The sequence below is a fragment of the Ascaphus truei genome, chromosome 3 (genome assembly GCF_040206685.1).
Source record: "Ascaphus truei isolate aAscTru1 chromosome 3, aAscTru1.hap1, whole genome shotgun sequence".
NCBI lineage: Eukaryota > Metazoa > Chordata > Amphibia > Anura > Ascaphidae > Ascaphus > Ascaphus truei.
Window position 1 is genome coordinate 244,733,653 of NC_134485.1, and position 24,939 is coordinate 244,758,591.

Consider the following 24,939-nt stretch of genomic DNA (forward strand, 5'->3'; position numbering starts at 1 on the left):
CTCTAGCTGCTACACCACAGGGTTGATGTGATGAATCTGACTCTATAAACAAACTTAACATCTACTGCACAGTGCAGTCCATCAGTGTGTGTGTGTGTGTGTGTGTGTGTGTGTGTGTGTGTGTGTGTGTGTGTGTGTGTACATATGTATCGGTACCGTGTTAGCCGAGCTTATATATATATATATATATATATATATATATACTGTATGTGTATATATGTCCCCCAACGCAAACAGTTTGCACTCACGTGTATATTGAAATGTTGGTTCTTGTCCCTTTAAGATCATTTCATAAGCTAGGTGTTCCTCTAAGCAGAGATGAAGGAAGGACGAGACCGCACACAGATGTACTCCAAAAAAAATGTATTAGGATGACCGGCAAACACACTGACGTTTCGGTCCTCTGAATGGGACCTATCTCACGGACGTGCACGTCCTTCCTGCATCACACTGCGTGTGTGTGTGTGTATTTTTGTCATATTGGAAGTAGCTCTGAGCTCCCTTTTGTGTTTTTATTTTTTGTAATACGTGTGTGTGTGTGTGTGTGTGTGTGTGTGTATTAACAAGCAAGTAACAAGCAAGGGGAAAATTGAAAAGAAAACATCTTTTACACACTTTAAGCACAGGTTATAGTAAACTACATGACCAGATGGCAAGGTTGCCTTAATATTAAATTAACAAAATAACAATTTTATTGAGCTAATTAAAACAATTATTAACATAGTGTTAATTAATGTAGGCATAAAGGGATGACCCTAAGTTAAGAAATAGATGGAAATAATGCGTGATGCTGCAAATCACGAGTACAATGGTTAAAAATCATGTGATACTTATTGTGTACTGTGGATTTTACACATGGATTCTTGTAAATGCAATGGGGAATATACTGTATATCGCTCTCACTCATTAACTTGGCGCTAAAAAGGTGCCTTGAACACATGTCCATATATCAATGTATGGAAAGTTACTGTAGCTTGCTACTGGGAGAGTGGTTGATGGAGAAGTTAGGGAGGAGTCACTTTAGGCATATATGCTAATGCGATGTATCAAACTGTAGGTCTGTATGTTTTGGGCTTTGTTCCCTTGCGTCTAAATGCACTTTTCTGAATATTAATCAATAGCATCCCAAAACACCAATCTAAATATTAATACAATTTTGCATGATTATATGTTAAAATATTGGAAAGCAGGGAATCGTGTCCATGTACTATACTAGTACTAGTGGCCTATGCGTGTCCATTAATAACAAGGACTGCATCCCTAAAACACTGGGGAAATATTGTGACGTCATTGTGGGATAAAAGGTCTGACTACTTTATTAATATACAGACCAAATCCATTTTATGTACAGTAGGTACACATGTTGTACATATGCTTGATTTTGCAGTCAGATAAAAATATGGATTAACTTCTTCCCTTCTGGCCTTGGCACATAATTCCCTTTGGATAAAAACATCCGTCTCTCAGATTCTGTACCATGTGTAGACTTATTCTACAGCTGTATATTTTCAAAACCGTATACCTTTTATGTGCAATAAAAGTATGACTTATGCAAAAACGCCCACAAGTGTCATGTACAAGGAGGAGTTAATTCACATATTTTGCAATATAACTGTTTTTTTGGGGGTAACTTCTAGTAATCTAATTTTATATTGGTTTTGTTTTCCTTATAGCAGTTTTGAGGAAAGTTGGTGAGTTCTTACTGTTTCACAGCATCCTTGAAAACTGTATTTGTTTTACGCACATTTTATTGAAAACCTTGTTTTGCATTTTTTTTTCTTTATGTATATTGTCCATTTCATGCTCTGTGGATGTTTGCTTTTTTTTTTTTTGTCTGTTTCTGAAGTTTATAACCCACACACTGCTTTCAGCCTAACTGGGTACAGATTACTTCAGCGCTGCCAGAATAAGTCAGCAAAATTGCACTTATTGCCTATTAGAGCCGCACTTATAGAATCAGTTGCTTAGTGTGTTCTAATTTCTATGTGCCAAAGTGACCAACTGGGCTATTTTGGTTCAGAAATCCCCATTGCTGAAATTCCCTATCGAAACGGATTGATCGGCTGCTTCGGCACTTATAGGATCACGCTCGTAATGTATATAGTGTATAACTGTACATTAACTGACTGCCATATGTAGTTGAAAGCATATGGTTTAGTTTATAATATAAACACACACATGTAAAATATCTTGTATGCACAGAAATCCTAAAGGGAGAGAAGTTAATAAACAGTGGTAAGTTGGTGTAGCCTGGTCAGACGAGATGGAGCTGTTTGTAAAACACCATTTTGACAGATTCATTAAAGTTTATACGTGCACGCTCATTCTAAGCTCATCAAAATGTCATTTTCTCACTTTCAAAATGCACCAGTTGTATGACGCAGTACTGCATAATATCTACCCAACCACCGCACAGAACCATCTCCTCTAGAAAACAAGCACAGAGTATGGTGTAGTGACTATATCCTGGGATACTCAATGGGATAAAGTTTCAATGCGCCCACAAGTCTATATGAGTTGAACTCATATAATGTTAGTATCTTGCCCCCTGAGCATGCCCTGCTTGTAATGTTTTGTTGTTGTTTTTTTTTCCGTGTTAAAAATCATTGTTTCTACTGACCACTGGTCTCTGTGGAGAGACCAACGATTTGTATATATGCAATAAACTCACCAATCCTGTAGAATTCACTCCTGCAACATAATTGTGTGTGGATGTGTGATGTCACTTCTGGTTCAAAACTAAGTTCCGGTATGTCTACTTCCGGGTCAAGGGTATTTTCAGGTATGTCTACTTCCGGTTCAAGAGTCTTTTCCAGTATGATGTCATTTCCTGTTTCCTGTCACATGACTCCCATAGGGTGTTTACTTTTAACTTTAACTTTAATTTTATTTTCTTTATTTTATATACCGGTATTTCCTATTTTCATGAGAACTTTTATTTGATTGACCGGTTTATTATTGGACTTTGATCATTTCTTTTCTTTTCAGTATTTTTGATGCTTAGACAATACATTTACATATATGAAGAATTAGAAATACATTTGTATAATTACAAGTTATATTCATATAAAGCTGCGTCCGTCGTCCAAGGAACTTACTCCTGTACAGTATATGTTGTTCCTCCTCCGGGGTTGGGTCCTGGTTGTTTGTCTTTTCCTTCAAAATTCCATACCCTTTGGCGTATCTTTGCAGAAAACATTCTTTTCCATTGAACATGACAGTGTCCGACTCTTCTGCTCTGAATTCCATTTCCACATAAAATTGAAATGTGGCAGTTTGTGATAGAAAAGATGTTGTGAATGTATACGGTACATACACATAGGTGGTGGTGTAGCGGTAACAAAGCCTTGGTGTAATGGCTGACATGATCCAATAGCAATGTGTTTTTTTAACCCATATATTACCACGGTAATTGTTTTCTGTTTACAGATATTGATCCTGGGCCCTTGGGAATAGTATATGCGTCACTCGTCCGCATTAACCCTTTAGTTTGCTAGTGTTTTTTTTCTTCTTTCTAGATTGTCTGTCTTCATTGAGTGTTGTTGTGGTACATGATTCTAGTGATCCATATTCTATTTCTCCTGTTGTAACGTAAGATGTTTTAGCGTTCATTTTACGTTTCTTATGAGTACTGTGCTCTGCACCAATGTAGTTTGGTATTGTGTCCAGTTTTGCTGTCACTGTTGTGATATATTCCTTCATAGTACATGTCTGTTTCTGATTGACATGCATTGTGCCAATGTGTTTCAATGTTGTATTCTTGTGAGATAGAAGTTCCAATAGCTATTATTTTGTAGTTACGACTTTCAAATGGTATGAATTGTGTTCCCCATTCTCCCAATTTTTTGTTTTTTGGAGAGATTTGCATAGAATTCAAAAACATTTCCTAAGATTTGGTTTCCATATTTGTTCTCCCACGCGGTTTCAAATCTGTTATTGCTCATTAAGTTGTGGAACATATGTTTTTTGTCTACGTATACGTCTAGTGCTCCTGAACGGTTGATCGTGTAAATGTTAGATCCTGAAACATTGTTAATTTGTCTATCAGATATTTCCCATTTGACCGTTTTGAGTTTATATTTGAGATATCTACGTGATATTTTTTTGCCACGTACCTGGTGCCATAATGGAGTCATAGGCGTTCTAATTGATCCATTCCCAGCTCGTTTTCCATTATAGAAATTCTTGGGAGCTTTTGAATGAATAATCATAAGTGTTTCCTGCATCTGAAAGAGATATGACTATTAATTTTCGTGTGTTTCCTAGTGTAAAAGAGTTGGATTTGAGTTTGTGGAAGGCTTTCCAGTGTTTGTTTTGTGGTGTTGCATCCCACGAATGAAGTAGACCTGTCATTAGTAAGTAGAAATATTGTTTGGAGTTCTTGTGTATCTTTTTGTATTTGTTTTGCTGTATAGAGTCTGCTATAGTGATTATAATATGTCCCAAGTTTTCTTTCAGAAAGTTCTTTGATGTTGGATAGGTAGTTGTAGCAGTCGTCTGGTGTGAGTCCTCTGTCCATGTTTGTGAGCCAGTCAAAACCTTGTGTCCATTCATGGAATCTTTCTAGAAATTCTTTTTGGTGTTCAATTTCTTTTGATAATTTCGGTGTAAATTCATTTTTTGATTTTGAAGAAAAATCTGCCTAGTGAACCTCAGTGAATGAAGACTTCTAAATGATCTATTTTGGCAGTAATGAGTGCTTCATCACAGAAACCAAGGTGTTTGCTTGCGAGATCTTTAAATGGGAAGTTTTCACCTGTATGGTTAACGGCTCCCCACAATCCAACAAGATCACACAGAGGACATGAGTAGATTTGTGCCGGTGCTTGCCAGCCCATATAGATAAAGTGTGGGGTTTTAGTAGCACGAGGATCCATGTGACAAATTTCCATATGTGTGTTAGCCCAAAGTACATAACATAGGGTGTTTTTGTGTAATTACATTTCTTTGAGTTTTTCGTCACAGCGTCCATACATGACTTCCATGCTGTCTAATTTGCGTGCCTCTTAGTGTGCAATTTATAGTTTCTCTTCTCCTCCTGGTATGCAGAGTGTTTTAACGTAAAGGTTTCTTAATTGATCCGTCACTTTTTCTACTGAGAAACAACATTTAGAGAGTAAGCTGGAGACCGTCATCGATACATAGTTTAGATTTAGACATTTTTCGACTCGCATTTAATGTCGATATTGAACCCTATACCCCAGAACAGTGGGTCCCCTGATGAATGTGACAGTGTCATTTCTGTTCCTGCTGTCAGATACTCTGTCCAACGAGGGACAACTTTGTGTCTCTGGTCACAAAGCTCGAGAAATCTGCAAGATCTGCACATCATTTTAAATCTTTCTTTGGAACTAAGTAGAATTTTATGAACGCATCCTACTTGGTTTCTGGAGCAAAGTTCCGACCATTGGGGTGTTGTTTCAACGTAATCACTGCATTTGATACATTCCCCACCCGAGCTTTCTTCAATACAGCTGCCCATCTTTTGCGCCATTCCGTTATATAGGAGGCACCTAAATATTTTGCTTTCTGTTTTAATGTAGTACCAAAAAGAACCACATACACATGAACGTGTCCTGTGGTCCCTATCTCAGCCTGGACAAAATAATTCATTTCTACAGGTTTCCTGGTTTATACAGTACTCATTACTGAGGCATTGGTTTCTCATCCATATTGCTAATACTTATTCCTGTAGTTCCTGGGATTTCCAATTGTATGTGTTGTTTTGAGTTGTAGTCTCAGACAGTTTATTGTTTCCCCCCTCCATTCAGTGTGTAGTAAATAATTAGCTACAATTGTAGATTTAGCAGAAGTTTCCCCGTGGAAAACCAATGAGACGCTCATACTTACCACGGTGTCAATCAAGGAGCAACTTTTCATGAAAGTATCTTATTCCACCATCGGGTTCTACAGCAATGAGAAAGAGGGGAGCAAGTGCTGGGTTTCTTTAGTGGATGTTGTCCTTGGGTTGACCAATAGAAAGTGTTGGCGTTTTATCAGCCAATGAAATAGTGGTGATTGTTTTGTGCACCACCCTGTTTACATTACACAATAGGCGAACTTTATAGTCACGCATCAGCTGAATTTCTATTGGTTCACCCATCAACCGAAACAGGAAGTGACATCACAGGAATGAGGTGACAAGGGCACCGGAAGTTGCATCATACAGGAAATTACCCTTGCACCGGAAGTAAAAATACCGGCCATGACCTTTGGGCTGGAAGTGGCATCCTGTAAATAACATCGCCAGAAGTGACAAAAGCTAGGCTCTTCGATCAAGATGCGTACGCCGCCCCCTCTGATGGTCAAAGAATTTTGATCACTATTTTATAAAATTTCAAACCGTGCACTTCCTAACACCACTAACCACAAAACTACACCATTTGCAGCTAAACTCTGCAAACTTTAAACAAAAACTGTCTCTTATGTACCTCCAGTAAATCCAGTAAAGGCAAAGATCTTTGTATATGGGCGATTTGTCCCTCACTACCATTCAGTAACTTCCCTGCCACAAGTATAAAGTTAATAAAAGTAACCTTATCTGGTTAAATAAAAAGTAAACACTATTATTTGGCAAATGGATTGCTATATTGCGACCATTTCTAAAGCATCGACTACAGAAAATGGTAATTTAAGAAGCTAGTTATTTTGGGATATTCATTGTTTTGTGTGTAATTAAAAATATAATTGTCAACATAGATTAGGAAAAAGGGAGGTGAAAACAAATAAATCCTGATCCACCCATTCCATTGTGTGTATATGTCAAATTAAATTTTGCAATGATGCCAGACTTGAGATGAAAACAAAGGTGTGCATGAAGGAGGAATAAAATAGATCGGATGTATAAAGTGATGTTACTTAGTGGTAGGTTTCCTTTGATAAATATAAACCCGTTATCACACTAATAGGACATGAGGCATAGGGAGATGTTTTGGTGGGTATTGTCTCCCGTAACATATTAATTACTCTCAGATAACCTCGTAGCTGATGATATTCTGTGCAGTAAGGCACAAGTAAATCCGTTTTCCACAAGCTACTAACCCTGCAAAGTTACACAATGCAGGTAATGCATGTTTTTCTTCAACTATACGAACTTCTTAGCAGACCTAAAATTGAAACAAAGTAAAAGCTTAGCATGGCATCTGTTCAGCATTTTCTCGCTCCTGCCAAGCTGGACACATTTTGTCATCTGGCTGAAGCATGAGCTCCATAATATCAGCCTGAGTGTGCTGCATACAGTCATACAATGGTCATATTATTTGTGTCACTGTTTTGTTTTGTTTTATGTGAAAGTGACTACTCCAATTCCTCATTTATTTCCATCATTGTCAATACAGTGCTCAAGACAATCTAGAGAAAAGTATAGCCCTTCAAATATGATTTTTTTTTTCTCAGTACGACATCATGCCCCCAGTCCATAGTGTATATACCACAGGACATTATCAAAGCAAAGGAGATCATTGCGCACATCAATACACTGAAAACACAAGTCAGCTATTATGCAGAGAGACTTTCCAGAGCAGCTAAGGACAGATCAGCCAATGGCATTGAGAGAACGCTTGCTATTTTGGCAGATAAGGTAGGAAAGAGACGTCTTCTATTTACTTAGTGGAAATATGTGCATTTACTTTGCAATGACAAGTAATTTGGTCAATCCCTGATAGTCTACACAATGTATAGTGTTCATCCAAGCTAGTGCCTAATGCTCTAACGCCATTGCTTTGTTCTTGTGCTTTGTTCTTGATGCTATTAAAAAGGTAGGTGGCCATAAGGTGAGATGATTACACCTTTTTTTGTCTTTGCACAAGGTATTTAGAAGGGCAATAGTCCAAACATGGATTTACACTAGTTTCCCCCTATATGGGAAGAGGTACTCTTGGAGAACATACCTTAAAATAGTGGCCTACCTAACGGGCATGATCTAGACTTTTATTTCCAGCGATGTAATATCTCTTTGGTAATGTGGCTTTTTAAATACCAGCCATGCATGTTCATGAGTCTTTGTTTGGCCAGAAAATTGATTAGCCTTTCTATTAAATAAGACCTATTGAACTGAACATCATAGGATGATAACATCATGGAAAGGTGGATTGTTAACAGTACGATATATACCTTGGTGGAAATATACCCCTTGCCTCAGCGCACAGGAGGTGTTTTTCTCCCACGATATATACCTTGATGGATCTTTCCAGGTAAAAATAATCAAGAGTATTAGGTATATCATTTTATTAGAAATGATGCGGTGTCCTTGGTATCTGTGTGTCCCATTCTAATTTGTTTTCCCTAATAATTTGTACAGACAAGGCAACTCGTCACAGTCTGTGACTGCAAACTTTTAGCCAACTCGATACATGGGCTTCATGCTGCTCGACCAGACTACATAGCCTCCAAAGCGTCTCCCACATCAGGGGAGGCAGATCAAGTCATGCTGAGGAATGACCAGGATACCTTGGTGGCAAGGTGGACGGGGAGAAACAGCAGGTCATCTCTACAAGTGGACTGGCATGAGGAGGAATGGGTAGGTGTGCTGCTAGAGGCATCTAAACTGATTGGGTAAATGATGATGACCTGAGCTTACATTAAAAATATCTTGAAGGGGCTAATGCATGATTTAGGGCTAATTTCTTATTTTCAATTCCCACAGTTTCTCGTAGAAAATAAGAATTGGGTACATAGAAAGACGTCGAAAATCGTTTGTTACTTTTTTACATGTGGATTTTTATCATGACACTTTGGGTCACTAATTTGCAATACAGAAGAATGTAGGTTTGCTTCAACCCTCGTTCTTTGAGATCTTCGAGAAATTCCTTTTGTCTACATTTAACTTGATCACTTTTTTTTTTTTCCCCCACATCTGGTTATTGGATTTCATACACATACAGAGAACAGATCTCCGTTTCCCAAGATAGTTACCAGTGTCTGTGCTCTCTCCAGGGCAATCAAAATGACTGCCAGTTCTCGCTGCCCTACATGGAGTCGCAATATCATTGGTTGCGGCTTCCTGTTGAACAGCAAATAAAACGGGCAGTAACAGTAAGTAACTCGGGGCAGTGCTGACCGTTTATAGTTTGTAAGTTTGTGTCATTTCTGCTTTCGTGTCTGCCCTTTAGGAAAAGATCTGGTTAAATGTGGAAAAAAGCCTAGAGTGCATTATCCAGCGAGTAGACAAGCTCCTACAGAAAGAGCGCTTACAGAGTGACAGCTGCGAAGATGTCTTTCACTGTGACATTAGCTGCTCTAGCAAGAAAGGTAATACGAGAAGGCGAGCATACTGGATCAATCCAGAGGCCTTCGATGACGAGACCTCCTCATCTCCATCTCCTGCATGCCATTCCTACCAATTCACAAGTGCGTATGACTGAAACATTCCCTCTTTATCATTACTTTCATTCCCCCCCACCCCCCCTCCTCACTCTTGCTTTAACCCGCACAATACGAGAGGGGCCTGCAATGAACTGTGTAGCAATATTATACACACCTCTAACAAAATTAAAGTACAAAATAAGTCATTCTCAGTTACAGTTCTTGTTCGTCTTGATGTTCCTCTAGTTTTCAACTACACTTTTATGCCCAAACATGTCAACATATTTTTGGCACTGCAATCTGGCTCTCTGCGTATCACGTTGTTAATTCAGTTTGCACTGGAGCGGGCAAGCGTCCTGTTATCAGCCGAAAACTTTCTTTGACTGTAGTGGAAGTTTTTGTCCGATAACAATGTGATTGGCCTCTTCGGAGCATATTGAATGAGACTAAGATATTGGCATCTTCTTTACAACTTAAATGCGTTTTTAGTTTTGTATTGTGATGAGTACCCAAACATATAACTACTGTTAGGACAATTACCTTGCAGGAGTACTGCATAACACTTTGTGCAGTGTGTGTATTCATGTTTACACTGACACTACTGATGTTGCTATTATGATAATTATTATTAATATATTAATATATAATTAATAAGGAAAATAGAATCACTAAAGAAATCTGGTGCCTTGACATTGAAACTTATTGATGTTACTGCTCTTTCTTTATTTTATGTTATCTTTGTACATACACTTTTTCTCTTTTTTTTTTTTTTTAATTATTATAAAGAGAAGGAATACCCTTTACTAACTGAAAAGTATTTTAAAGTGACCCCAGAGATTTTACGTATATGAATATACTATAGGTTTCCCCAAACTTACCATCTGAATAAGCGCACACCACCGTGTGGTTGCACTAAGTATTGCTGGATATCTCTGAATACCACACACTTTAGCTTACATTTCCACATCACACTAGTACAAAACGATACACAAGCTTTCAATTGACTACATAAATTGATATGATGGACTAGATACCTACACTGTAGCTACCTATTTTTCTGGAAATAAAGATCCTGCCCACTAATAATACAATAAACTGGATCGGCCAGCCATTGAAGTTCATCTGTAGTTGATATGCGGTATCCGGTACCATTGCAGAGTCCTTTTCTGAGATTGATATTGCATCATTCTTTATCCGCTGTATTTCGTGCCTTTTTTACTAAGCAACCCTTGTTCTGCTGCTTTCTAATGTGAACTGTCCTTGACCTACTTTGTGTGCACGTGTCTCCTAAGCGTTTGTGCAATTCTGCTATAGTTGTAAGTATTTTGTCTTCATTTTGCCATGAGTGAATGAAAAACATTTTAGTAGGGTGCATTAAGTTTTTTTAAATTTTTTTTTTGTTCCCCTCTTCTTCTTCACCCAACTGTAGTAATAAATCCCTTCAGTACAGGAATGATCTGCAACGTGTTGCTCTGATTTGCAGGTCCCACCATCAGTGACTGGGATATAACGCTACGGTGGCACCGCCAGGCACGGCAACTCTCACTGATGAGGAACAAATAACAGAGCGCAAATATCCTCCGATTAAAATGAAGCCGGGAATATACTGTAGTACAATAATGCACGGTACAAAATTGGATATGTATAAAAAATGGGGATAATTCCAGTCACATTTTATCCAAATTAAATCAGGCAACCCCCCCCTGCAACCAAACAGCAACACGTCCTCCAACTGCAGGTAAATGGGCCAGATTTCCCTCAAAACACAGAGAGAGAAATATAGTGCAAGAGAGTTTACTATATAATGCTGAAAGAGAAAGTACACTTGCACACAGCAAGTAAAAACAGGCGTTGTGATCACTCTGTCTGGACGCGACGCAGGAACAGTCCTGGAATCCACACTCTCCACTCCTCTCAAGCGTGTGCCTGCGACGTCAGTTCCAGAAAATGGCCGCCGCTGGTGCGATGCACGAAGGTAAGGTGCTGGAAGTTTGAAGGGGTTGGTTTATTCGTGGATGGTGTAGATACCTCCAGTCTTCTCTGTTCAAGCCCCTTCAAATTTACCTTTGTGCATCGCACCAGCGGCGGCCATTTTCCAGACGTGACGTATATATTTCTCTCTCTGTGTTTGAGGGAAATCTGGCCCATTTACCTGAAGTTGGAGGGCTTGTTGCTGTTTGGTTCCAGAGGGGGCTTCCCCCAAATTGCCTGATTTAATTTGGATGAAATGTGAGTGGAATTATCCCCATTTTTTTTTATTCATATCCAATTTTGTACCATACATTATTGCACTATATTCCACTTTTTTTTTTTTTCATTTTATCTGAGAATATTTGCGCTCTGTTATTTGTTCCTGCTCGTACCAAAAGACACCTGGATAGTCTCTTTTTTAGAGCTGCTCTATCCTGTATGGTTGTAATTTATACCCTTTTTTTTTTAATACCCTTGGTGCACCGTTGTGCACTGCACATGGTTTTCATTTAAAGTGTGATTTGCACTGGTTTCTTTTCTGTTAGCTCTCACTGATTGTCCAGTCTCACAGACTTTTAGCATCAGCTGTCTGAGACTTCATAGACTTAAATAGTGTCGCCATTTTTGTGTGTGTGTATTTAATTATTATTATTATTATGCCCATAACTTGGAAATCTTACAGATTCTAGTCCGTGGAACTTGACATCTCTGCGTATCTTTACATATTTCTAGTTGGCTTTGTCCTGGATTTCTTGTTATTGGTTCTCATATGCAGAATGTTAATTTATAACACATACTCCAGGGATGATGACTGAAGCTTTACGGGTGATTTTAATCTGTCTATATACAGTAGCATTGAGCTCTCCGGATATGCGGGTTGTTTGGATTGATCTGCAGATGTAGCCGGGTTATTGCACGGCTGGCACGTTGCGGTGGGATATTATGCGATATTCTGCAGTGTCGCCGCTATGCAATCCTATGGAACATCTGGGATATTTTGCATTATGAGGGGGTGCAATGACCTTGGCTACATCTTTATACTGACATTAACCCGTTGGCTGCCAGAAATGTCGCCTCTTCTGGCAGCCAAAGGGTTAAGGGGACCTGCATATTCCTGGCCTATTTCCATGTGCTTCTCTAAACAATCTTTACCGTTTTGTCGATTTTAGCCAATGCAGTGCTGAAGGCTGATTTCCGTTTTTGTTTGCTAGTCAATAGACTTTCGAGGCAAAATATTTAGGCTCCCGGTAGATGTTAAGTCGCCTGCATAGATTTCACTTGTATGACGGGGCCGTTGCATGTGCCCAGAGCTATGTTTAAAACCAACCCTTTGCACTGATCTCCCACCAGATGCAGAGCTGCTGTGTTATCACTGGCGAATTCCCCCTCTACTGCTACGTGTCTACTTCCCTATCGCAAGCTTAATACTAATTTTATCTGCCTATTACGGTGCTGAAACTTAATTTGCTGGCGGGTCGGGCTTTTTTATTTTCTTTATGATTTTGCTTTCCCCTTAATCATGCATGTTGCACCTCCATTTCTGTGCAGATTCCAGCTCGACATGTGAAGATCTCAGGCCAGGTATGTGTTTTTCCATACACGGCTCTTGTGTCTCCACAGAAAGGTTGCACTTTTTTGTTAGATGTCTTTCTTTTTGCTTCTACAGGTTATGCTAGTCCTTTTTTATTATTATTATTATTATTGTATGTCCCTTGTATTCACAATACATTGGGGGTCATTTATCAAAATCTCTCCTAGTTTCAAAACTAGGGAAAACTTTTTTATTTAAAAAAAAAAAAAGACAAACCCTGTTTCTTTTTTAAACCAATGGGATTTGTTTCTTTGATAAATCTGGTACAGTAGTTTTGCAGCCGGGAGATTTGGATAAGTAAAACCCCTTCTGTATGGAAGTTACTAAAGGTTGGTAGAAACTGCAATTCTGCCGGCAGTAACCACAGTACAGTAGTTGGTAATGTCAGATGAATGTGTTTGTGAAATTTCAGATGCAAACACAACCTAACCCTGTCGTGCAGTCCTTGGCTATCAACGGCTTCTTCTGTACTATGTGCCGATTTGCTACACTGTATAAACCAACAGAAAAGCCATTTCTGTTTGCCTGATGGCAGTCTGATCACCAAAACACTTTTAATAAAGATGGTAAAAGCCCTGCAAAGCTTTTGTTCACCACGGAAAAGTTCAAATCTGAATTGTCAATCGGCTACATACCACCTATTAAACACCGCTGTCCCGGGATTCCGGCAATTTGATTTGCTCAAGGGCCCGTCACGTGACGCGACAGGCCTTGAAAAATCAAATTTTGCCGGCTTCCAGTTTCCGCGACGTCGCTTTGTCGCAGTCACGAGCACTATAAGGGCACGCGCCGACGGCAATGTATTTGTTTTCGGGCACCGGCACTATAAGTGTGGCCTTACTCAAACTGTTAACAGTGGCCTTTGTTTTATTTAAAGCAGCAAAACATGTGAAATCTTCCAGGTTATCAGTTCTATAGTATTGGATAATGGTGACTGGGTTTTTATTTTATTTATTTTTGATTTATTTAAATTCAACTCAATGCATTTTTAATGAGTTTTAAAGAGGCAATCCAAGCCGTTTTTTCTTCAGTTTTCCTCCCCTGTTTTTTTTTTTGTTTTTTTTAATACAGCATTGCAGCGGGGGGTCACAGGAGCCGAACCCCGTTAATTTCAGCTCCGGAGAGCCCATGCTTCAAGAGGTACTTACCTCCGTAGTGGGGGCTGGTAGCTGTTCCAGGGTTTACTATATGTCTGTGTTTCAAAGCTCCCAGGCCATGCAGCCAATAGGAAGCCGCAACATCCTGTGTAGCTTCCTATTGGCCCATGTGACGAGGAAGCTGAAAACTGTAGGAAAATGTAGCGATACCGGCACCCCCTTCTAAGGTAAGTAACTCCGGAAGTAAGGGGTGCCCCGAGCTGAAATTAATGGCATCAAACCTGTATTAAAGCTGCAGTTCAGTCTTTTTTTTTTGTAATTTTTATTTTTTTACTTCAATAGTTTCATGTGGGCAATCTCCAATTACCTAAAGAACTGCATAGCTGCCGGTCAATTCGTTCTCCATCTATTGATCGGCAAAGTTTGGCGACATCTTTAAATATGGGGAATGTAAATCGTTGCTATAGGAACAAGCATGATTGTTAAAATAGAATACAAGAAAATTGGTCTTTCAAAGTTGTTTTTTTTTTTTTAAACAGAAAATGCTAAAAGTATTTTTTCTTACTATGGAACGTATTTATTAAAAAAAACACACATGCAGGATATTGCCTGAACTGCAGCTTTAATAATGAAGGGGGGAAAAGCATCCTTTCATGTCTATAGCAGGTTTTGGCACCTCCCCAGCAGTGCAAGATCTTGGCAACACTTTCCTCTTTTTTTTTTTTTTTATACATTGTTGCCAATATTCCCAGTGGTTTGAGCTGCAAACTGTAACAATAGATAATAAGGTACCATTATTATAAGGATACATTGTAGCTGCTGAGTTACGCTGACTGAAGGATTGATTTGAAACTGAAAGGCGGCCCTTATATTAGGTACACAATCAGGATTTATAGCAGAGCACCAAAAGATTGCCAGCTTAGGTAAGAACATAGAATTATACATTGTCACAAGATTTACATATAAACAGAGAGGGGAAAAAATGGGAGGGGGTGTGTGGTATTGCTGCTTTAATTGAAGTATCCTCTCACTATGTTGCATTTAGTACCATAGAAAAAAACCTGGTGGCGAAAAACTTTTTGCTACTTTCTGTGACTGCTACAGACAGTATATCAAGTCACTGGGTGCAAACGTTGCTCTGTATCTTTAATCTCAGGAAAATGTGCAATGTGTAGCAGACTAGCAGCACACAAGGGGTCAGTGTGGCAGATTAAGTTACCGCCATCATACCATCTCTGGAGATGGCAATATCTTTAATACAAAAATTAGTCACGTTTTTGTGGCTGCTGCCTCCGCAAAATTGAACCGTTTACTTGACATTTTCAATTTAAATGTAAAAAATGCAACCCTTTCAAACAGAGGTTTGGTAAATTTGCCCATCTGTATTCCCCTCGGACGTATTACTTATGTCTGTATTGTAACGAGCAGATTATGTACGTGTGGTACCGGAATATCACTGTGTAATTGTGTTCCTACTTCTTTTATAGATGTCCCTATTTGTCTATTAGGCATGAGTCATGTGCTGTGTTTTCTATAAACTAGGTGAATGGAGTGAGGCACTTTATCCCCTGCTGAGCACACTGACAGACTGTGTAGCCATGATGAGCGACAAAGCAAAGAAAGCCATGGTGTTCTTGTTGATGCAGGATAGTGCTCCCACGATTGCCATGTACCTGAGCCTCCAGTACCGCAGAGATGTAGTCTTCTGTCAGACCGTAAGTGAGAACCAATGTCCTCCGTGCTGCACGGCAGACGTCTCTGTCCTGCAGCACTTCCCAGCTCGTTCTGCATGTGAAGTGACACTACAGGTGGACACTCATTCCTGGACTCATATATTTTTGGTATATTCAAGGACTTTGACCACTTCCCAATATATTCAGAAGCGTAGACACTGTAAATACCGGTATAAGGTAATCTGAATGTAACATGCAGTATACAGCTACTTTTCTACTTCAAAGGTACTGTGTTAAGGTTGTCTTTATTCGGTGAGAGCATATTCCTAAGCAGTCCTTGACATACGCAGGGCGCTGCTATGTAATGCTTTGCTGGCACCTCAACCCTCCCTGCACTTGACACGCTTTGTACGTCTCTCTTCAGCTGACGGCCCTCATCTGCGGCTTTATAATCAAACTGAGGAACTGCCTTAACGATGATGGGTTCCTGCGGCAGCTGTATACTATTGGCCTGCTAGCTCAATTTGAAAGTCTCCTCAGCACGTACGGTGAGTGGCTTTTATACCGTTAACAACTCTATCCATGCTTTAATGTCTGCTCAAAGGTGCCAGTGTTGATCTGGATCTGAGATATCGTTCCAAAAAGTTAACATCTTTGCCTCAAGGTTCAACCGCATTATTTTATTTTTTTATTTATAAAATAATTTTACTAATGCGTGACATGTTTAGTAAGTTTAAACTATATTATAGGCTAACCTAAAGCAGTAAAATTCCGGGCATTATTGGAATCCCTGCTCTCTGATTGGTTAAAATGCCGGGCATTATCCAATCAGTAATGCCTGGAATTTTTGCAGCTTGCATTGTGTATTTTCAATGTGTTTATTTCCAGTCAATCAGCTTTCAGAACAGCTCTGAGACAGGGCAGGGGATTGGTCAGAAGACAGGTACAGCTCTGAGACAGGGCAGGGGATTGGTCAGAAGACAGGAGCAGCTCTGAGACAGGGCAGGGGATTGGTCAGAAGACAGGAACAGCTCTGAGACAGGGCAGGGGATTGGTCAGAAGACAGGAACAGCTCTGAGACAGGGCAGGGGATTGGTCAGAAGACAGGAACAGCTCTGAGACAGGGCAGGGGATTGGTCAGAAGACAGGAACAGCTCTGAGACAGGGCAGGGGATTGATCGGGAAGTATCAGCCACGGGTTGACTCCTCCCCCTCCCTCATGAAACAGAGCTGACTGAGATTGCCTGTGTGACTGAGCAGATTCCGTTGAATTTCCTTTTTAGGAAGGAAAATTAATCGCCTAGTTTTAACCCATTCGTTGTACTTGTTCTGTGGTGATGCACATGATTGGGTGAAAGCTGACATTTATTTCAGGGCATATTGAATAAGGGCCTGATTGTTGTTGCCATCTATGAATTATCATTGTCAGGTTTCCGGGGGGCCCAGCACTGAAGTCTTGACCATTGCTGTTTAAACAGAGGATTGGGCCCCGGGAGGGAGGGGTCGGTCTGGTCCCCGGGAGGGAGGGGCCGGTCTGGTCCCCGGGAGGGGGGGGCCGGTCTGGTCCCCGGGAGGGAGGGGCCGGTCTGGGCCCCGGGAGGGGCCGGTCTGGTCTCCGGGAGGGGCCGGTCTGGTCCCCGGGAGGGAGGGGCCGGTCTGGTCCCCGGGAGGGAGGGGCCGGTCTGGTCCCCGGGAGGGAGGGGCCGGTCTGGTCCCCGGGAGGGAGGGGCCGGTCTGGTCCCCGGGAGGGAGGGGCCGGTCTGGTCCCCGGGAGGGAGGGGCCGGTCTGGTCTCCGGGTGGGAGGGGCCGGTCTGGTCCCCGGGTGGGAGGGGCCGGTCTGGTCCCCGGGTGGGAGGGGCCGGTCTGGTCCCCGGGAGGGAGGGGCCGGTCTGGTCCCCGGGAGGGAGGGGCCGGTCTGGTCCCCGGGAGGGAGGGGCCGGTCTGGTCCCCGGGAGGGAGGGGCCGGTCTGGTCCCCGGGAGGGAGGGGCCGGTCTGGTCTCCGGGAGGGAGGGGCCGGTCTGGTCCCCGGGAGGGAGGGGCCGGTCTGGTCCCCGGGAGGGAGGGGCCGGTCTGGTCTCCGGGAGGGAGGGGCCGGTCTGGTCCCCGGGAGGGAGGGGCCGGTCTGGTCCCCGGGAGGGAGGGGCCGGTCTGGTCCCCGGGAGGGAGGGGCCGGTCTGGTCCCCGGGAGGGAGGGGCCGGTCTGGTCTCCGGGAGGGAGGGGCCGGTCTGGTCTCCGGGAGGGAGGGGCCGGTCTGGTCCCCGGGAGGGAGGGGCCGGTCTGGTCCCCGGGAGGGAGGGGCCGGTCTGGTCCCCGGGAGGGAGGGGCCGGTCTGGTCCCCGGGAGGGAGGGGCCGGTCTGGTCTCCGGGAGGGAGGGGCCGGTCTGGTCCCCGGGAGGGAGGGGCCGGTCTGGTCCCCGGGAGGGAGGGGCCGGTCTGGTCTCCGGGAGGGAGGGGCCGGTCTGGTCTTCGGGAGGGAGGGGCCGGTCTGGTCTCCGGGAGGGAGGGGCCGGTCTGGTCCCCGGGAGGGAGGGGCCGGTCTGGGCCCCTGTCTGTGGCCTTGATGGTGTAAGTTAGCTGCAAAGAGGAAACTGAATTTTGCTAGCTCACTGTGCAGTGTACAATTGGTGAAAACTGGGGAGAGGAAATTAATCATCATTAATTATGAAAGTATTATTAGTGAGCCAACATCATTTGAGTTGGCGAAGAAAATGCTTCTTAAGTCTTACGTTTTCTCTCTTTGATAAACCCTTTGTGCCTTGTTTTCCCTGTTGAAATGCAGAAGCTAAATGTTGACAAATGATCCCTGGGGTTTTCCTGTTTCTGTGCTAGGAGAGGAACTGGCGATGCTGGAGGACATGAGTTTAGGGATCATGGACTTGAGAAATGTAACATTCAAAGTAACTCAGGCCACGTCTAACTCTTCAGTTGACATGCTGCCAGTTATAACAGGAAACCGGTAAATAGATTTCATGTTTTGATTTAATTTTGTGCCTACAGCAGAAAGTAATTATTCTTTTTTTTCTTCTTAAATTCTCTAATGCATTTATTAATTTGTGGTGATCATTTTTTTTTCACCTTTCCTTTTTTTAACATAAGCAACGGCTGCATATGTTTGTATTCACACTCCTTTAAACAAGTTGTAAAGCACTGGTTTGTTGCATAAAATCTGTTCCTTGTGTACATTATAATAATTCGGTATTACTTATGGCAGTCCTTACAAAGGATGGGACCTCTAACTTCAAGCCTCATTTATTACCCTGCAGTTTTCTCTGAGTGACCTCCACATATTCATCAAGTGAAATATAAAGCATAAATAGCGCACACAAATACAGTTAATACATGCACTGCTTCTTATCACTATTTTGGTGATTTGCTAATAAGTGCCCCCTGGGAAGAGACAGCATGGACCTGTCCCCAAGATATATTACATTTGTAGTTACAAGAACTCACCCTAGTAACCCTTTTACTACCAGTGATGAAAGCAGGGTATATACTATTGTTTAATAAATAATCATTGTGAGCTTTATGGGCTGGTATTTCCATTCCGCCATTATGTTCATGCCTAGTAGTGTTACTATGCATTTTACACAATTGTGTGCATTACTCAAATGGCTCACCCAATACGAATCTGAAACAATAGGCATTAGGCCTTAGGTAGCCTTGATTATTCACTTATATAGTCAATAAAAGCTCTGGCAGGGCACACAGCTAAAATATTTAAGTACCTCCTAAATACATAAATCAACATGTCTCAATAAGCACAACTATAAAGGCAGGGTAAGAACTGGATAACCAGCCTGGGTGTCCCTGAGAGATTTTGTACAAGGGAAACTGTACTACTAGGCAAGGATATATTGTGCAACTGTCTGGCATGGATTGAAATATCCAACAGTATAGACTAAACGAGCATTGTTTTTAGGCAATGCCGGATTTAACCCTTCTGTTTCTGCCCTTCTGAAGCGATGGATTTAATGTCCGCATCCCACTTCCAAGCGCCTTGTTTGATACCCTTCCTCGTGAAATTCAGAGTGGCATGCTGCTAAGGGTTCAGCCCGTCCTGTTCAACGTGGGGATCAACGAACAGCAAACATTGGCTGAAAAGTACGCATTCCTCCTGCAAAGATACTTTCATGTGTGGGTAATATGAGTGCAGATAGCAGAGCGGGAACCAGCCCGTGTCACTTGCATGGCAGCGGGTGGGCTTGTTGGGTATCTTCCAGCACCATAATGTCTTCTGTAAATAGTATGACACACAGCCAAAATGAATCGGTGAATAGCTGCTTAAGTAATATTGATTCCATTATGACTCGAGTTTCCTGTTTATTTGGAGAACTCTCACATGTTTATACTGCCACTTTTAGGATTATTTAGTACAGAGATGGCTCAGCGTCGTCTCGGTCAGTTTAGGCTTTGGGGTTTCAGCTCCGTGTTTACAGGGCTGCATGGACGTATTAGGCCAGGAGTTAGGTACATTAGCACAGCTTAATGTCCTGACAGATATCCTTTGTCACTTGCACAGGTTTGGAGATACGTCATTGCAGGAGATCATAAACATTGAGAATTTGGTGCGGTTAAATTCCTATTATGAGCAGTTCAAAGAAGTCTTGCCAGATGATTGTAAGTTCATAAAATATTCACTAAATTGTGAGACTTAAATATTGAACCAACTGTGTCCTGCTTAACCTCTTCTAAGAGATTTCCTAAAATATAGCAATTAATCTTTCATGTTATGATGATGAAACATCGCTTGCGTGATGAAATTGGTAACTTTCGATGTACAAACACAGTTCACTTGCACGGCTATAATATATATACATATATGGCAATATTGATGTATTCTCAGTCAGCTGATTGGTCAAAGATAGATCTCAGATTTCAGTGGGAGGGCAATACTGTAGATGAGCCTTTTTGGAAGAAGCATTAAAATAATTTTCAACATATTCAGGAATGGGCTGTCATCAGAAAGCCAGTCCCATAAGGGCTTTACATTCTGTCCTTTTGTGATCATTTTATGATGCAGAAAATGTATCAGATGCAACTCTTGCTAATTAACGCAAAGTTCATGGAATAGTAGTTGCACACAGGAATCAAAAATGTGTCAAAGAAGCAAGCACTGTATACTGCACTCAAAACCAATAGCGTATAATGTATCAGTTAAAACAATAAACTTAAATTTCAACAATAATTAAAAATTGTGTGTGTGTTAATAAGAGCAGAATATACTGTCTTAAACAGTCCCTGGCAGGGATGTCTGGTAGTATCAAAGTTGATACATACAGTAGCAGATGTAGGAACCCACATCAGTTAGATATAGATGTATGCTCTGGCAATATACAGATGTAGCTGCCTGTTCTCTACCACATTACGGGGAAAAAGCGTGGCCAATTCGCCAAAAACTTCGAGATGGTCCATAGCTGGCTGTAAAGGCCCATCGGATTAACACAGCGGGGGTCCCTGTGTTTTTGAATGGGACTCGCGCTGTGTGAATTTTGCCGGGTTCCACCTGTCTGTAAGAGAAGCGCCGTAAGAGAAACGGAATCAATCACTCTACCTGCACGCCTCCAAAACCGTGATTATACCAAAAAAACGTGCGCGACGTCAAAATAGTATACATCCCTGCAAAGTGCTTATACCTACCGCGACTGTCGCGCTGCTTGCTACCACAATGCGGGAGACAGTTGAAGAGTTTTCCAAATTTGTTTTCTGGTTGCGACGGCCGTGTCACGTGACGCAGCCGTCCAATCAAAGAACAGATGTCAGCCTTGTCTCCCCTGCAGTCGCGCTCGCAGAAGAATGTGCTTGTGCACATGTTATGTGATGCCACAGATGCGTGCGTACACATTGCAGTTCCTCTGTATAATCCGAGCCTAACAGGTGATCGCAGGGCTTTTATTTTATTTTAATAATACAGTATTGTAGCAGGGTCTCTGGAGCTGAACCGCATCGATTTCAGGTCCGGGGACCCCCTGCTTCCTGAGTTACAGACCCTGTCATGGAGTGCCTGTATCCCGGCGGCCATGTTTAAATTCTCCTGCGTCACGATCCACATGATCGGAGAATTTAAACAAACCAGAGGGATACCGGCACTCCATGACAGGGCCTGTAACTCAGGAAGCAGGGGCTCCCCGGAACTGAAATCAAAGCAATTCCGGCGATCCCCTGCTACAATACTGTATTATTAAAATAAAAGCAGCTTCATTACCTTAGCGGCTAACCGCTAAGGCAATGAAGGAGTTAAGCAAGACTTCCTGGTTTATTGGGGGCGAGTGAAGGGGGTTATTGCCAAATGGTGGGTGATTAAGCCTACTGGGAAGGTTGCAGGAGGGGTTAACCCCTTCATTACCTTAGCGGTAGTAGTAAATAACGCTATGGTAATGAAAGGGTTGACCCTTCACACTGCCCACCTCAGAGGCCAAACCACCCACCCTGGAGCAACTACCCCCTTCACCCACCTCTTCCGCCCCCAATAAACACTACAATATAAACATCAATACAATAATACAATACATTAAACACCCTACCGCCACCCCCTTCCCCCCCCCCTCCCCCAGACAAACAGTAATGGGCAAAATCCCTATTATACAAATCTGGATAATAGCTAATTAGTCCATTAATAAAATAAAACACAACCAAAACATTAACCAGCCAGCATTTAGTAAGTTAAAGCTCTACTTACCCCTGCCAGGATGAAGGTCGTCGTCCTCGTCGTCCTCGTCTTCAGTGGGCACCAACAAAAATTTAAATAAAATAACTACTAGCCACTGATCCCTTAATCACCGTAGCGGTTATTAATCACTGTGGTAATTAAGGGGTTAACCCCCCCGCCAGCTACCCACCTGGGAGGCCTCACCACACTCCCCAGGGCAACTGCCCCCACCCTCTACCCATATTGGCACAGTGGTACATCATACATGGCCATGATTAGCCACTGGCAATCAATGGACAACCTAAAAATAATACCAGCACCAAAATTAAACACAAATTAAAAAAAAAACAAAATCAGTCAAAAAAAATAGTGGACCATGGTAGTTTCCTTATATGTCCTTCAGAGAGCGAAAAAGCTGCTTCAAAAAGTCCATGTCAGAGAGATGTCTGTGTCCGCATCTTCATAAATGTAATATTATACACTTGTGGTTCTGTGTGCTGTATACAAATCATTTTATGAAAACCAGAAAGCTACAGTGCCATATTTTGACTTAGGCCTCGCTCAGACAGGCCGCGTTGTGACATGTGCGTGCGTGCGCAAGTCCATTGCAATTTCTGGTTGTCCGGTGGGAATTTTCAAACTTAAAACTCCACTGGCGGCAAAGTGCAGCGTTGTCGGTGCGACATTTTGCCACCACAACCGAAATTGAAATGTTGTGCTACTGTCACGTGACGTGGGCTGGTTCAGCCAATAAAGGTGAACCAGCTCCGTGACGTGTGCGTTACGGCCCTTCCCCCCCCCCCCACGCCGCGTGACGTGTGCGTTACGGCCCTTCCCCCCCCCCCCACGCCGCGACCCAACTCCTGCAGTTTGAGCAGAGATCGCTGGGCTGCAGGAGCGCGCGGCGGAGGTGCGAACGCAAGCGCGCTGAAGTAGCAGTCTGTCTGAGCAAGCCCTTAAGCTGTGTGGTGTGACATTCGATAAGCTCCTAAACTCCACCAAAGATTTATTTCTTTTTGGTGCAATTGTACCTGAAGTGTCTCTTAGTAGATAAATAATTTAATATCATAAGTAATAAAGTACACACATGAGGACCAAAACATTGATACATTAATAAATCCTTGTTCTGTTTGCTTGCCTGCTATTTTTACGATGTCCTTCACAGTGCACTCAGGACAGTGGCTTTTTGGAGCGCTTTCTAGTGTGTATGTCCGGTCTCTTGCGAGAAGGCAGTTGCAGCCTCACTTACACTTGGCAAGCCAATGATTATCTTTTTGGGATCATTCTTTTGTATTGTATTTAACCTACAGTACTCTTTTTTTTGGGGGGGGAGGGGTAGTTCGGAGTTCTAGAAGCTGTATTAGTCCTGGAAAAATGTATACAGGTATTTGTTGTAGATTATCATGCATTTTTAGGGGACCAACATTAGGCTCTCTTTCATATAGTTGTGTACACTTGAAGAAGAAACCTATGATGTTTTAAAAGCTCTTACTCTAAAATGTCATCAAATGAGGAATCCTAATGTTGGTCCCCTAAAGGTATCACAACCTACAACCAGTATGCTTACTTGTGAGGAAATTCCCAGTGGTACTAAATATAAAATTGCTTAAGATTCATTCTGATGAAAGTATTTTCAAACTTCTCCTTCTTGACTCAACATTGCATTTTCAAGTCAAGCAATGTACATAGCTACTTAAAGCTGCAGTTCAAGCAATATCCTACATGTGTTTTTTTGTTTTTGTTTAATAAATCAGTTCTGTACTATGTTTAAAAAAATGTTACAAGTATTTTCTCAATTTTTTGTGACATTTGTAATGTATTCTAATGTACCAAGCATTTATGTTTCTATAGAAACCTTTTACAAAGTCGCATCGCCTTCCTCTTCTGAGGCAGGCTCTGGCTCTTGAGCCCTGCCCTCTCTCTAGCAGTGCACCAATTGTATCTAGTGCTTGCCTGGTCACATGATCTTCCACACAGAACATTGCATCCTGGGTAGTCTTGTGCAGTCCTAACAGTGAATTAAATAACCCCTGATCTAGCGATCGATTACAGGAGAATGGATCGATCAGCAACTTAGATAATCACTTGTCAGTGTGCAGATTGTATTGATTCACATATTGAATGGGGGAAAAAAAAAATTTAAACGGTAGCTTGAACTGCAGCTTTAAAACCAAGTAAGAATCCTTTGGTCGTTTTTTTGTAATCGTGCGAGTTAGAATTATTGTACAACTACTTGTGTTTTACTAATGGCCGTCCTACTTATGGAAGGTAAATAACCTATTTCTATGAAGGGAGTTATGTCTTATGAATGTATTTATTCCAGGTCTCCCTCGCTCTCGCAGTCAGACCTGTCTCCCCGAGTTGCTTAGATTCCTTGGACAAAATGTCAATGCACGAAAAAACAAAAATGTCGACATCCTTTGGCAAGCTGCTGAGGTACCACGTGTCACATTTGTTTATTATTAACATCTTTTCAATGTTGTATGGATAGGTTGGCTTGACTGATTTCAGTGCACAAATATCGACAAAAATGATCTGTTAACTGTATGTAGTTTATTTTCCGTCCATGTTGAGCACGCCAAACAATTGTCTGTTCTTTGATGCCTTTTGAAAAAAGACTTTGAAGTCAAATGGCCTGTTTCACTTTAAAATGAA

At 41.9% G+C, this 24,939-nt stretch overlaps 1 protein-coding gene across 11 annotated transcripts in view; it reads left to right on the forward strand.

The window, feature by feature from the left end:
* INPP4A (inositol polyphosphate-4-phosphatase type I A) overlaps positions 1–24,939 on the forward strand; it is a 150,952-nt gene that overhangs the window by 106,951 nt on the left and 19,062 nt on the right. For 3 of the 11 annotated variants that reach the window (XM_075590520.1, XM_075590519.1, XM_075590523.1), the window contains exons 15-25: positions 1,674–1,691; positions 7,396–7,579; positions 8,300–8,518; positions 9,111–9,348; positions 12,823–12,855; positions 15,505–15,677; positions 16,060–16,183; positions 18,468–18,594; positions 19,599–19,739; positions 20,158–20,255; positions 24,608–24,720. In XM_075590520.1, the coding sequence (XP_075446635.1) occupies positions 1,674–1,691; positions 7,396–7,579; positions 8,300–8,518; positions 9,111–9,348; positions 12,823–12,855; positions 15,505–15,677; positions 16,060–16,183; positions 18,468–18,594; positions 19,599–19,739; positions 20,158–20,255; positions 24,608–24,720 (1,468 nt within the window). The remainder of the gene's footprint in view (positions 1–1,673; positions 1,692–7,395; positions 7,580–8,299; positions 8,519–9,110; positions 9,349–12,822; positions 12,856–15,504; positions 15,678–16,059; positions 16,184–18,467; positions 18,595–19,598; positions 19,740–20,157; positions 20,256–24,607; positions 24,721–24,939) is intronic. The other 8 variants (XM_075590525.1, XM_075590527.1, XM_075590521.1 and 5 more) reach the window with 6 other exon arrangements.